At 42.8% G+C, this 15,230-nt stretch overlaps 1 protein-coding gene across 1 annotated transcript in view; it reads right to left on the bottom strand.

The window, feature by feature from the left end:
* Positions 1–11,775: 11,775 nt before the first annotated feature.
* The window catches only part of LOC308299820 (vomeronasal type-2 receptor 1-like), a gene marked incomplete at both ends in the record, with an annotated part of 36,481 nt that continues 33,026 nt past the window's right edge, over positions 11,776–15,230 (bottom strand). Inside the window, 3 exons of the mRNA XM_080743605.1 lie at positions 11,776–12,689; positions 12,778–12,901; positions 12,989–13,216. Coding sequence (XP_080599731.1) covers positions 11,776–12,689; positions 12,778–12,901; positions 12,989–13,216 — 1,266 coding nt within the window. The remainder of the gene's footprint in view (positions 12,690–12,777; positions 12,902–12,988; positions 13,217–15,230) is intronic.

Below are 15,230 nucleotides of genomic sequence, written 5' to 3'. Positions count from 1 at the left end.
GGGGGAGCCTGGGATCAAACTGGGAACCCTTCGGGAACCCTCCGTGTTCTAATGGTGGTTTCTCTACCCCTGAGCCACTTCCCCCCCAAGTGTGTAAGTCTGCATGTGCATGTGCGTATGCGTATGCGTGTGTGCGTGTGTGTGTGTGTGTGTGTGTGTGTGTGTGTGTGTGTGTGTGTGTGTGTGTGTGTGTGAGTCTGAGTTTAACTCAGAGAGTAAAGAATTGGACCCACTCTGAGAGTGTGATGATCCATTGGACCATCAAGGTTCCGTTTGTACATTCTCACAGAGGATCTTGCTGTGATTATACGTGTGTGTGAAGACTCACTGGAAGCAAATGCCAAAATCCCTGCAGCCAGCAAGTTCAGCCCGTTGCAGGCGTGGCAGCACGAAAGTCCAAAGACGATAGTAAGGATGCTCATCCCTGTCGAAAAAACTAGGAAGTTGGTATTGTTGTCTGGTGGGGGAGAGAGACAGGGAGAACATGGAAGAAATCATCAGTGATCATGTGGAATGAGACCGTCATGGTATCTGTCTGTATAGACCAGTGATTCTCAAAATGTCTTGCTCAAGGCCCTAAAAAAGAAATCAGACCTTAATTTGCCTGGGACCCAAACTAGTGAAAATAGCAGATCTACAGACTCACAACGCTTGTAGATCAGCTATTTTCACTACTTCTTAATCATTTGTTATATGCAATTTGTTTTTATTTTGTGTCCCACAAATGAGTCCCAACCCACTGTTTGGGTGTAGACTAGTGAACAGTGGGTGTAGTGAACAGCTCAGTTGACCGTGGGCTGCCATTACGGTCTCTGTTAAATTATGTTGGTTGAGTTTGAGTTGCCTTGTCTTAAGTTGTTATGTTTGCACTTATGCTATCCAGGCCAAATTAAAAACCTTAAAAGCCTGCCTCCTGGTCCATTCCTAAGGGTTTTCACTGACTTTAAGCGGATCCACAATCCCACTTGGCAACCAAAGTACTTACAGTTTTGATTGATAGCCACGGGGAGCATCAGGAAGGCTCCTATGATGGCACAGAGTAGACCACCCACCATTAATCTGTCCATCTTGCCTTGAGAGCACCTGTCACTGCACCACAACGACAGGAAGAGGTACAGGAGATAATATTCATTACAACTATCAAATGCATGAGGCACACACACACGCATAGTTTATTGAACACGTGAAGTCATTGGGCCTCAACCCTCAAGTTCAATGAGAAAGTAAAATAACGTTTACACAAGCTGTAGAGTACACACTGGACTCCATTAATATAGAAACGAGCCTGGATGCATATCAATGGTCTGAAGTTGCGTACATGTGCAAAGGCCTACATACAAAATATGAGCGGAAACAAGCTTAGTGAATGATGCCTATTGAGATCTATCCAACAGCGACCATTAGATACAAAACAAGACAACTATCTAACAGAGAGCTCAACGTGCTTCCACATGATCGCTGTGAGTGCAGTCAATGTCATATACAAACATGATTCTTAGTATACATCTATATCTTTACAGTATGACATGTGGTTAACTAAATGAGTAAGTAAATTACATCCTGCACATAATTCTACGTTCATCCAAACTCTCAACAGGGGAGGGAGTCTGGAAGATAGAGTCTAATGATCATGATGATGGGCTGTCCTGATGTGAAAAAGATATTTCAAAAGAAATAGGATATAGGATAAAGAATCTGTTTTCATGTTGTATCATATTTCAACTTCACGTTGATTTGGCAAGCTGACTAAAGAAGATAAAAAACATGGTGCTTCACGCCAAAAAGGTTGCAGATCCCTGTCATACACTATTTAAGTATACAAATAACAAAGAATTAACAACATACTAAACACTGCTATGTTGATTGTATTGTCAACTTACATAATTGGTATAACACAGATTTATTTTTGAAACAAAAATACAGTCGAGCCAGCCAATAAGACCAAATGGCATCATCACCCGGTATGAACATTCTGCAAAAATACATTCAAGTTAGACAAACATAGGCCTACAGTAAAGAAGCTGGTTGCTGTAAAACATTTAATCCAAGCAACGAATAGATATTAAGAATCAATAACTCTGGTATCTAATTACACATTATTACAACTGTACCGTGGAGTAGTGGAGCCTGGGCCTCGCCTTGTTTCTTCTGCACCCTCTTCACCATGTTCAAGGAATAGATGGATGCAAGTGAAAGCACAGGGAGAGAGAGAGCGCGAGAGAAACTGAGAGAGCGAGAGAGATATCCCTTGTCAAACAAAGCTTTAGTCTCAACAAAAGAGACAGTCAGGCAGAGACAGTCATGTCATTATCGCCGGAATACACCCTGATGCTGAATAGGAAGGGAGTGGAGGGCAGCAATCCGGGACTCCGGAGTTGGTGTCGGCTAGTCCACTCTCACTCACTCTCTGGCCACATTTTGAACTCTCATTGTAAGAGTCTGTTACAGTAATCTAGACAGGAAGAAACAAAAGTGATTTGAGCAATGTTACACAGTTGGTAGAAGCTCAAAGATCATCGTTTTTTTTTTTTTTTTAGCATTAAGCCTGTGTCACCTAAGCAACTAGTGGGCCAATGGACTTCCTGATTTCTCCAGAGGTGATCTCTGGGCCAGAATCTCAGTTTTGCCTGGGTTTAGCACATTTTTGTGACATAGTTGTGTCTAATAGATCTAGATATGAATCTAATAGGTATTCATCAATGCCCCCCTTTTCTATTTGTCTAGGTTTTGTGGAAAGTTTTCATTTTCAGTACAGGTCTTTACATAACTGCAATACTTATGTTGTCCACTTGAGGGTGACACAGACCCGAATGAAAACAGAGGCACCTTGAGGCCTTAGCATTTCAGCTCCTTTACCTTGTATCTGAACTGAACTGTCCATTGCTTTTCCTATGAACTTCTAATAAAGTATTAAATAAACACGCAAACACGCACACACGCACACACACACACACACACACACACACACACACACACACACACACACACACACACACACACACACACACACACACACATGGTCTCACTCTGCAGATTGACGTGAGCTTGCAGGTGAGTGACCTGGTTTGGGTGTTTGCGCCGCTTTGCGGTTTTGAACTGAAGCGCTCCCCAATGCAGCAGGTAAATCAATGACTGAATTATCTGAGAATTGTGTTTTTGAACCATGAATGAATGTTTTAATAGAATATTAAAAAAGCATTAGGTTTTTAGAAAACTAACTACAACTTTTTAAACCGACAACCGAGGCAGTCCTGGACATTTCCACTTTCCAGTGTTTGTTTTTAGCTCGGACTCGGAGTCGGAGGCTTGGCTACTCACGTTATTTTTTATTTTTATATTTTTTCAGAGTACAGCAACTTGCAATGGGCCTGGTGTACAAGATACACTACACCACTATGATACCCAAGTACCTGTCAAAATACTTTATAAACGTTAAGGATGTCCATAATTACAACACCAGAGGCAGTGCCACAGATCACGTTCAACCCAGAGTCAACTCAAAGAAAGGGTCAAACTCGTTCTTCTGCTATACCACAAAAATGTGGAATGCCTTACCGAAGGCCATAAAGGAGTGTGGATCACTAGCATCCTTTAAAATTGCCCTGAAAAACCACTTACAGGCAGCAGCCGTTCGCAACTGGTAAAAACCTAGCCCAACCCTACCCTCCCCTGCCCCTTCCTTGTATATACTTACTGTTTGTTTAGACTTACTGTTATCTTTTTCTTTTCTTTATATCTACTGCATAGTACTGTGTTCTATTTGTCTGTCATTCAATGTTATATATCCCCTGCCCCTTCCTTGTATATACTTACTGTTTGTTTAGACTTACTGTTATCTTTTTCTTTTCTTTATATCTACTGCATAGTACTGTGTTCTATTTGTCTGTCATTCAATGTTATATGAGATACTTAAATGGTTTCCTGTTGAAATAAGCTTAGTCTTTTCATGGATCTCCTTTTAGTAGACCTTGTACCAGTGAACTGTACCGTCATGAATCTGTACATTTTCCTATGCAAACCTCTAATAAAGCCTTCAATCAATCAATTTGTAAAAGTAGACTATCAATACCACAATGCAGAGATGGAAACTGACTGTCATTGATGCACAAATACATTAAAAGCCACAAATTGCAACTATATATATATTTTTTTATATGTTGAATGATAGAGTTCAGAGTTGCAACGACCCCATAATCCCATTGACAGCCCATGCATCTGTAACACTGTCTAGTAAGGGAAAATTAGCAGAATAACTGTCAAATCTGGGAATAAATTCCTTACCAAACAATTTCTTCACCAATGTGTTCGTAAAGGTGTCTAGTAACATATCTAACAAAGATTGAAATTCAACATCCCTAGCAAAATGTTTGACAGCTAGGGTAATTCTGTGTCTCATTCACTTACTATACACTGTACTATAAGGGAAAAAATCACTCCCAAAAATATGCTTTAAGTGGGGTGTGAGGGGTCTAACTAGGTGTTTTTAATTATTCTGAATCCATTGCAAGCATTTGTTTTGCACGAAAAACATTCTTTGGGCTAAAAAGAGACCCAAAAGAACTATGGTTTAGTGATGAGTCATCACTTTTCACAAGGTGTATGGGGTCCATTTTTGGCCCAAAGAATGTCTTTCGTGCAAAACAAATGCTTGCAATGGATTCAGAATAATTAAAAACACCTAGTTAGACCCCTCACACCCCACTTAAAGCAGATTTTTGGGAGTCATTTTTTCCCTTATAGTACAGAGTATAGTACGTGAATGAGACCCAGAATTACCCTAGCTGTCAAACATTTTGCTAGGGATGTTGAATTTCAATCTTTGTTAGATATGTTACTAGACACCTTCACGAACACATTGGTGAAGAAATTGTTTGGTAAGGAATTTATTCCCAGGGTTTTATTAAAATTCCCTGACTAGTCTGCCTCTTTTAAGGATAGTGCTTAGCTGCAGTGCTGCACACTACTGTATATAGGCCTATAGGCTCTATTTTTAATCTGATGAATCTAGGGTTGCAATACCTCCCATAGGGGTGGTATTATATATTTTTTATGCTTTGAAAAATAGCAGATGTACAAGCTCAGTGCCGCACTGCCAGCTTGTAGATCTGCTATTTTTGAAAAATCATGATTTCTTTTCCTATGTCTTTTTAAAATCGAACATTTGTAACTCAAATATTTGCTTCTGGGTGGTCCCTGGAACAACATGTTTAGAGATGGGGGGTCAGTCCCCAATTTTGGGAATCCTTGACATGAAAATGTTTGAGAACCACTGATTTAGAAGACCTTCATTTTATAGAATCGGGTCAAAAATATTCAAAGACTTACACAAAATGATGTGTTGTGAGCATGTAGATCTGCTATTTTCACAATAGAACCGTGCTATACAACATGGCCTCAACTCTTAGTAACCTCGTCAGGGTAGGGGGGGGGGGGGTCCCCAGTTAAAATGATTATTGGTTAAGGTTGAGAACCACTGGTTTAATACAATCAGATAGCAACAAAAAAGAAAGAAAGAAAAAAGTTTTGATGCATTGAACCCGTGGGAGGTATTGCAACCCTAGATTCACCAGATTAAAAAAAAAATTCTAGTGTTGCAATTTGCGGCTAAGTGCATATAAGGGGTGGCCAGGTTACTGTGTAGAGTAGACCTTCTTTTGAATCCCCTTGGGGATGTTGATGTTTGCATCTGCCCATTTGTCAATTTGGTCAAAAGAAATTGGTTGAACAGAACTCATATTTTGGGACCATCGCTCCATTGTTTACAATGGTGTGCAGGGGTTGACACTAAGATCTCAGAGGCACTCGCCAGCCGGGCAAGTACAGGTCATGTTCTGATTGCCCAAAAGTCATGCCCACTTGAAAGTAAATTGTGCATTATAAAATGATTGGTACAATTTTAATTACGGTTCAATTTAACACTTATTTAGTTTTACTTTCTGGGGCTGTGTGATAAAAACTGTCATACCAATTGTTTTTATCCAAATACCTAAATACTATAGCTATGATTGAATATGACTATTTTATATTTTTAAGTGTAGCAACAGTGAAAACAGCACAGTGCTCTATTCCACAAACCAGAAGACAGAGCGCTCTGGCCACGTTCAGGTGTTTAGACAGAAATCTCATGTTGTGTTTATAGACGGTTGTGTCCCCTCTCAAACAAGCACTTGCCCCGTCGGGCAAACTGAAAGCAAACTCCACCAGCCCGAAGGTTTTATTTACCTGCCGGGGGCAAGTGGGCAAGCCTTAGTGTCAATGCCTGGGTGTGTAATGCAGGCTCAGACATGTTGCCATGTGTTCATGGGGTCATGTGATCCAAGATGGCCGCGGTGTGAATATGGTCAATGGTGACACAGCCCCATCAGAGACCAGGTTATGGCTCAGCAGACCAGAATGTCACCCTGTAGGACCACATGACTCAACCTTTATTTTTCTCTCTCTCTCTTTACAGAACATGAAGTTGAAAAGAGGACGTCTGCAAGGTCTGGAACTGCTGAAGAGATGTTTCTGTGTGCGGTGGAGAGGGCGAAGAGGATGTATCAACTACGCTACCGATTATTGGATTTTTTCACTGCTTTTATTTTTGGATTCTTGGATTATTCGTCTGCGTGGGGGATTCCTCACTATCCTCAGTGCCGATGGCCTGGGTCTTCCGCCTAGTGTTTTCGGTTTCAGGTTGCATCTACGACTATGTTAGTAGTGTAGTATTTTGTTTTCAGGGTGAATCTACAACTAGTTGCTAGTGTAGGGCTGGTAGCCACTCCACCGGTGGTCTCCGCCGGAAACCCCGCCCTGCCAGGGGCGTCACAGCCCTGTCAATGACAGTGTCGGCCCCTGCTGCTCAAGGTACGAAACCACCTTTAAGGCTGTCACGATTATACTAGGCTTTAAGTCCTAATATTTACTTAACCTTCGCTGGATGCTGCAGCTGCTAATGCTGCAGTCTGCGTGCTTGGGATGCTGCTTGGGATACTACGATTGGCTGCGATTGGAGATGTGTTTTTGAGAGAGAATGTGCATCCAACAGTTTTTACCCATTTTGTGTAAATCGGGGTCCTGGACCCGGTCAAATGTATCGATCCCAGTGCGTGACAGAGGAAAATTTCACAATAAATTAAATCTCTATAATACAATTATTTTTATTATTATTATTTTTTATCACTCTAAACCATAATGGCGATTATCGTCCCATCCCTATTGTCAGTCCCCAGGCAATAACAGTAAATCAGCAGACTATGATCCTTGACAGTTTGAAACAGAGTGAAACACCAGACTATACACTGATCCATTAACCCTAAATACCCAAAAGAGTAAAGAAAGACACTGGTATGGAACTCCTAGCCTGTCCATGGAACTAAATATTTTGAGATGGGGGTCCCAGGCCAAATTCATATCATTCTGTGGGTCCTTCACATGGAAAGGTTTTGAAATATTCAAAGACTTGCAGAAATTGTCACAATTTTTCAAAAATAGCAGATCTACAAGCTTGCAGCTCGGCACGTGAGCTTGTATATCTGCTATTTTTCAATAGTTAAAGTCCACAGTGACAGGGCCCAGAATATGGTGCGACACCCCTGACAAGAGCACATACAGTAAGGCCAGTGTTTGTTGGAGGGACGCAGGGAGGGTGAACTTTCTGTTTTGCTACTGTCCTCCATGACTGGCACCCGTTAGCAGAGAATGTTGAGGAACAGTAGACTTTTGGGGGCTCTTTACTGGTGGGAGCCCCCAAATAAATACAAATCACTCCTTTGTTATTAAAAAAGGTTATAGTTCTTTTACTGCACATTTGACTGCTGTGGTGAAAGTCAACTCTAAAAAAGCCTTACTGACAGCAGTGATGGTAGTATGAATGAATGGACCATTGTAAAGCGCTTTGAGTTAGCAAATTGCTTAGAAAAGCACTATAAAAATGCAATCCATTATTGTTATCATTATTAAACGTCTGAAGAAGCCTATTCCGGTTACCACTCTAGACATGATGTTGTAGCAGTCGGAGCACAGGCCTTTCGTGCAGATGGTTGTGGGTTGGAACCCTGTCTGGGGTCGACATCGGCAAGGGCATGACTAGGGATGGAGCTCGTTAATTTTTATTGATAATGAGCACCTTATCGATCATGCTTATCGAGCCGGGCTTTTTGAGCTTTTTCTGTTATTTTGTGGAAAGACATGAGACACTATCAATTCTGAAGCTTTATTAAATATATTATATATAGTATATGTATATAGTATACCGGTAGTTTTACTGTAAAACTAATATAAATTGTATATTTAGGAATATAATATATAGGCTAACATTTCCATGTCTTTTTTTTCTTACAGGAATGCATACTGTATCTATTTTTTCCATTATCTTTTCTTTGTTCTAAGCAACAACAAAAATCTATATTTGCACTACATTTGAATAGGGCCTTCAAATACAGTACTTTAACTTAACAGACAGCAGGCAAGTAACCTCTTTATTTTTGGAAAATATTTGAAGAAACTAAATGTGTACTGTCACTTTTAAAGTGTAATTTATAACGCATAGTACGACGGTGTCACGCAACAAAAAAATACCCAATCAACAAGCTCACGCAGCGTCTGCTCGCACCGCGTTGTGAGCTTGTAGAACTCTATGGCAGGGATTTTGAGTATCCCAAACGGACTATTATCAATGGAATCATTCAATGACGCCGCCTCTGTGTGAGCCGCGGGGCCGCAGCCCCCAGGAAGATCAAGCCCGAAAAATTAACACGCACAGCTTTGTTTGTGGGGAAAACAAAACATCAGCCCGGCAGCCCCCCACCCCCACATTCCTATGGGTGGGGGGCTGAGGGAGCAATAGAAACCAACGTTGAAACTGGAGGCGGAGCGCTCCCAGCCTATTTGCATGTCTGCCTAATCATTCTTTTGTTTAAACCGGCCAGGTAAATTCCAGTGGGGGGGCTGGTGTGGGAGGCGGAGAATTAGTGCCTATAGTTCCTTTGTTTTAACCTGGCAGGTAGAGAATAAAGGCCAGCATACAGTAGCTATGCCTTCACTTATTGCAGTGTACAGCAAGATGCCAGTCATGCAACCAGCCAAGAAGAGACGCCTCCTGACCCAGAAGACCCTGAACTTCGGTACGCCAGCCAGCCAGCCCCCAGGACTCGCAGCTCAGGCTGCAAAGGATAGCAGCAAGACCCCGCTGGTGCCGCCACCGAGACCTCCCGGCAGACTGCCGGAAAAGAAGCTACATTTCTTCACTCCCAGGCCGAGCAAGACCCCAGCGCCAGCGGCAGAAGCAGCAAACACGAGCAACAGCAGCGACCGTGAACCATTCGCAGAGGTGGACACAGCCAGCTGTTGCAATAGCGCGCCGCCCACCGCTGCAGCCGAGGCAGACAGCAGCACGAGCAGCTGTGCCCCGCAGGCAAAGGGTCCAGCGACGTGGAAACGTACCTTTCAACTCTCCTGGCAAGCCAAATTCCCATGGGTTAAGTACGACTCCATTCAACAGAAAGCGTTTTGTGCTGTTTGCACTGCTGCTGTAGACATTGGTGCTCCTCTTCCAAGCATTTTATTTTTTATTACTACTACTTACTATTTTTTATGACTACTGCACGACTACTGCACGATGCACGAATAGCGGGGGGGGGGGGGGGGACTAGCGGGGGGGGGGGGGGGGGGGGGGGAGCGCTCGATGCTTCGGCACCCAGCGGCAGGGACAAAACTCGGCGCCTATGGAATCATTCATATTTTCAAGCACCACATACTTTGCGTGGAAGAGAACGGCTGTTGCGCTGCTGCAACAGCCGACACTGGCGTTGTTTCAACTCGTCGCAGACATTCAAAGTTATTGCACTTGGGTGGGTCTTATGTGATGCACGCACTATGGACAATTAGTGCCTCTGCTTTGTCGAAGTGTTCCCTCCCGAGCATGTAACAACCGTGCTGCATAGCCTATTGCATTTAGCTCTCCCCTTGTCTTTTCTAAAATATAACCAAACTTTTTAGTGTTTCACGCGTTCCACCATTGTTCCACGGCACGCACTTGCAAAGCACAACTATCAATGACGCAATGTAGCCTACCTCCCGTCCCCGACGTGACGTTATGACGCTTAGCCTACCCGATAACAGGCTCGACAAGCAGAAGCTTATTGATACTCGGGTCTCGATAAATTCAGAACCGGGTTTGTAATGGACCCGGTTTTCGGGCTCCATCCCTAGGCATGACGCGATTGCATCGATGCGAAAATATGTTCAGATGTGGCCGGGGTCAGCGGCCAAATACTTTTTAATTTGTGGGTCCTTGCTGTACGGGCACTAAAGAAGTCCAATCCTATGTCTAATAGTGTAATGTGCTTGCGGTTATAAACGGGCTATAATTGTTTAAATGTTTGGTTTCATAAAATATCTTAATATTGGAATCAATATGGTCTAACTGTTCTGTTCTGTTCTGGCCATGCCTTCCTCCAAAATATCGTCCCAGACATGCAAAAAGAACATTGAAACAGTTTTATCCAGGTAACCTAGCCCTGTCATCTCCAGGGGCTGCCCAATGTGACGGCCAATTATTCTGAGGTCCTGATAATCTGAAAAATGTTAGGTCTGTGTGAGGTTAGGGTTGGGCTTAGTTATAAGGCACGCTGTATGTATGAGCAATGGCACTTTGGAACAATAGGCGGTCGGAGTAATAGCATGGGAAATCCTCTCCTCCCCCCTCTCTGGTGAGTTAGAGGAAGACAAAACACACAACGCGTATGATATTATATGATACAAGTATGTTATAGTACTTTATTGTCAATTTACACTGACATTTGTCTTACTACACAGCAGCCATGTATGCAAAACATATAGCCTATACAAAATATTGACATAGACAACAAATGAACGAAACAGGATTACAGGATAGTACAGACAAGAGCAATGTCCACTGCCTTGCCTATCTCTGGCCCAACTCCTGATTAAGCCTTAAAGTCGACTGATGGACAAAGGACTTTTTTAGTCTGACTCTGACCTTATTGTATGCTGGGACACTGTATCTCCTTCCTGAAGGCAGCAACCTATATTCTCTATGCACACATGGTTATTGTTAGAGGTAATATCTCTTGCCAACCTTAGAATGCTGTTATCATACGTAGATGTATATAGCCTCTGAAGTGGTTGTCCAACTATCTTTGAACAAATGTTCAGTTGATGGTCGGCATGTGGCATATAGTTAGTGTGAGGTTAGAGTTAGGGTTAGGGTTAAGCAGTGCTGTGTTCTACCTGTAACGTGGGTATATGCTGTATGCTGTGAAGACATTTTTGTTGTTGTTGAAAAAGCGTCTGCCCTCGTAAACCTTTCAAAGTAGCGTATCTGATAGGCATTATGCACTGGCGTCTGCCCTGGCTACACAAATAGCCGCGGATCATAGATTATAGACAGTATGCCCTAAAATAAAAAGTCTAGAACACACCACTGGGGTTAAGCATAGTAATAATGCATGCCGTCAATGCCATGGTTAACTATTACTTGAAGTAATTTGTCGTTTGTTTGTTCACTGTGTGTCTATAGAATACAATTGAATGACCCGCATACTGCAGGTCTGAAATCAACCCTCAAGGGAGGGCAATCAACGTCTCACAAACTTTGCTAGATAGATAGATAGATAATACGTTTGCATCTCTGACTGGATTACTGCTTTTAGTTTAATCTGGTAGAAAACCAAACCTACTGCTAACCAGGTTAACAGCAATAAAACATATCCATTTACACTTATTGTTACAAAATACCCACAGATAAACTGTTTTGTCACTGGATTTACGTTTCTATGACTTGGTGGGACCTCTGCCCATGATGGACTTCTTAGTGTTTCTCTCTGGCTTCAAAAGGATTATATAACACTTTGGTCCAAACAGTGCCACCAAAATGCCAAAACTAGACGCTAAGATGGCAAATATCTCCACCGCATCTGCATATTTGCCTGGAGAGCTGATATATGCTGGGATGAAGGCTATCCACACAGCACAGAAGATCAACATGCTGAAAGTGATTAACTTGGCTTCATTGAAGTTGTCTGGAAGATTCCTTGCCATGAATGCAAGGAGGAAGCTGAGGAGAGCCAGTAAACCAATATAACCCAACAACACACCAAAACCAACCGTTGACCCAACATCACACTCATAGACTATCTTATCACTGTGGTATTGAGTGTTTTTATGAGGAATTGGTGAGGCAGACAAGAGCCAAGCTAAGCAGATAACTGCCTGGATGGCAGTAAGAACCAGAACTGTTCCTCTCTGCTGCACAGCACCAAACCACTTCATAATGTCTGCTCCTCCAGGCTTGGAAGCCTTGAACACAGCCAACACCACCATAGTCTTTACCAGAATAGATGAGATACAAAGAACAAAACTAATTCCAAATGCCGCATGTCTCAGCTGGCAGGTCCACATTCTGGGACGACCAATGAACAGAAGAGAACACAAGAAACACAGTTTGAGTGACAACAAGAGAAGAAAACTGAGTTCTGAGTTGTTGGCGCGTACCATGGGTGTGCTTTGATAATAGATGAAGATCCCCAGAACAACGGCACAGATGAGAGTTCCTAACAATGAGATTGTTGTCAAGGAGATACCCAGGGCCTCATGGTAGGAGAGGAACTCTGTGATCTTAGGGACACAGTGGTCACGCTGGGGATTGGACCAGAAGTCCTCTGGACAACTGGTGCACTCTGTAGAGTCTAACGAATAGGGCAAGATTAAATGGACGGATAAGTACAGTATCATTATAAAGATAATCTACTGTACAGCTACATGATGTAAACCTACCAGTCTCATTGCTGATCTGTCCCTCAGAACAAGCAATGCAGTCAAAGCAGCAGACAGGTTCTCCTTTCCTTCTGGACGCACGGGTTCCAGGGGAACAACTCTCACTGCACACTGACCGAGGAGGCTGCAGAGGAAAGTAACAATTATCAAAATCAGGCTAAACTAAATTGCATTCATATCATGAGGTCGACATTAGTTAGAAAGCTGTGACCTTATTGGATTCAAAGTTCCAGATGATTCTGTCTTCATCCAGGAGGAGTTCTTCCCCTGCAGAGGATGACTTCTTGAACACGCCTACTGAGAGAACCTCTGTGCTTCCATCAGAGAGCCACACCCAGTTTATGACATCAAAGATTGGTAAAGGATCACCAGTCTCATCAAACGATACTTCCTCACCATCATCCATAGTAAAGTTGATCTTGTCCAGGTAATGCACAAGCTGGAGCAAAATTATGAGAGGAAAGATACTTTTATTTACTGTACATACAGTATGTAGCCTGTAATGTGACCAGATGACAGGGACATGTGTATAAATCTGTATTTATGATTATAATGATTCCTATTCTGATTGTGGTTTGGAATGTGATTTCTCATTTCCACATTTTAATATCTCAAATTTATATAGCTGCTTTGCCTTTCTGAGTACCTAAAGACGATGTAAATGGGGGGGGGGCAAGAGAGACTTTATTTGGAGAAAACACTAAGACGGAAGAAGGAATAAAAACAATACAAATATTAAACATAATTAGAGCTGCAAGCAGCGATGACCGGGCCCTCGCAGCTCTTCCCACGTAACAAGGGGCAGCAGCCAAACAGAAGAGGGAGCGGGGCTAAGTTACACCAACCAATTAAGGACAAGGAAATAAGTCAAATGACACCACCCTCAAGTCTGTACGACAATCGGTTGATGAGTTATAGCCAAATAAAGTTTCGGCCAATCAGAAGAGGGGGTGGGGCTACGTTAAACCAATTAAGGTGAAGGACTCTGAAACAAGTCAAATGACATAACCCACAAGTCTGTACGACAAACGGTTGATGAGTTACAGACAAATAAAGTTTTGGCCAATCAGAAGAGGGGGCGGGGCTAAGTTAAACCAAATAAGCTGAAGGACTCTGAAACAAGTCAAATGACATAACCCACAAGTCTGTACGACAAACGGTTGACGAGATAAAGCAAAATAAAGTTTCGGACAATCATAAGAGGGGGCGGGGCTAAGTTAAACCAATTAAGCTGAAGGACTCTGAAACAAGTCAAATGACACCACCCACAAGTCTGTACGACAAACGGTTGATGAGTTACAGACAAATAAAGTTTTGGCCAATCAGAAGAGGGGGCGGGGCTAAGTTAAACCAAACAAGTTGAAGGACTCTGAAACAAGTCAAATGAAATAACCCACAAGTCTGTACGACAAACAGTTGACAAGATAAAGCCAAATAAAGTTTCGGCCAATCAGAAGAGGTGGCGGGGCTAAGTTAAACAATTAGGCTGAAGGACTCTGAAACAAGTCAAATGACATAACCCAAAAGTCTGTACGACAAACGGTTGACGAGATAAAGCAAAATAAAGTTTCGGCCAATCAGAAAAGGTGGTGGGGCTAAGTTAAACAATTAGGCTGAAGGACTCTGAAACAAGTCAAATGACGCCACCCACAAGTCTGTACGACAAACGGTTGACGAGATAAAGCCAAATAAAGTTTTGGCCAATCAGAAGAGGGGGTGGGGCTAAGTTAAACCAATTAGGCTGAAGGACTCTGAAACAAGTCAAATGACGCCACCTACAAGTCTGTACGACAAACGGTTGGCGAGATAAAGCCAAATAAAGTTTTGGCCAATCAGAAGAGGGGGTGGGGCTAAGTTAAACCAATTAGGCTGAAGGACTCTGAAACAAGTCAAATAGCGCCACCCACAAGTCTGTACGACAAACGGTTGACGAGATAAAGCCAAATAAGGTTTCGGCCAATCAGAAGAGGGGGCGGGGCTAAGTTAAACCAATTAGGCTGAAGGACTCTGAAACAAGTCAAATGACACCACCCACAAGTCTGTACAACAAACGGTTGACGAGATAAAGCCAAATAAAGTTTCGGCCAATCATAAGAGGGGGCGGGGCTAAGTTAAACCAATTAAGCTGAAGGACTCTGAAACAAGTCAAATGACACCACCCACAAGTCTGTACGACAAACGTTTGATGAGTTACAGACAAATAAAGTTTTGGCCAATCAGAAGAGGGGGCGGGGCTAAGTTAAACCAAACAAGTTGAAGGACTCTGAAACAAGTCAAATGACACAACCCACAAGACTACGACAAACGGTTGACGAGATAAAGCCGTACTGCACGCTCGCCGTGCTCCACAGTGCGCACCGTGCTGAAAGCACAACACAACATTCTCCCACTGCACAACTCCACCCCCGATAGCAAAAAGTGAATGATTTTTTCTGGTTGGCCAGTCAGGGAGT

This window comes from Nannobrachium achirus (assembly GCF_963921795.1).
Source record: "Nannobrachium achirus genome assembly, chromosome: 15".
Lineage (NCBI taxonomy): Eukaryota > Metazoa > Chordata > Actinopteri > Myctophiformes > Myctophidae > Nannobrachium > Nannobrachium achirus.
Note: the sequence above shows the minus strand (reverse complement) of the source record. Positions and strands in the feature narration are given on the sequence as shown.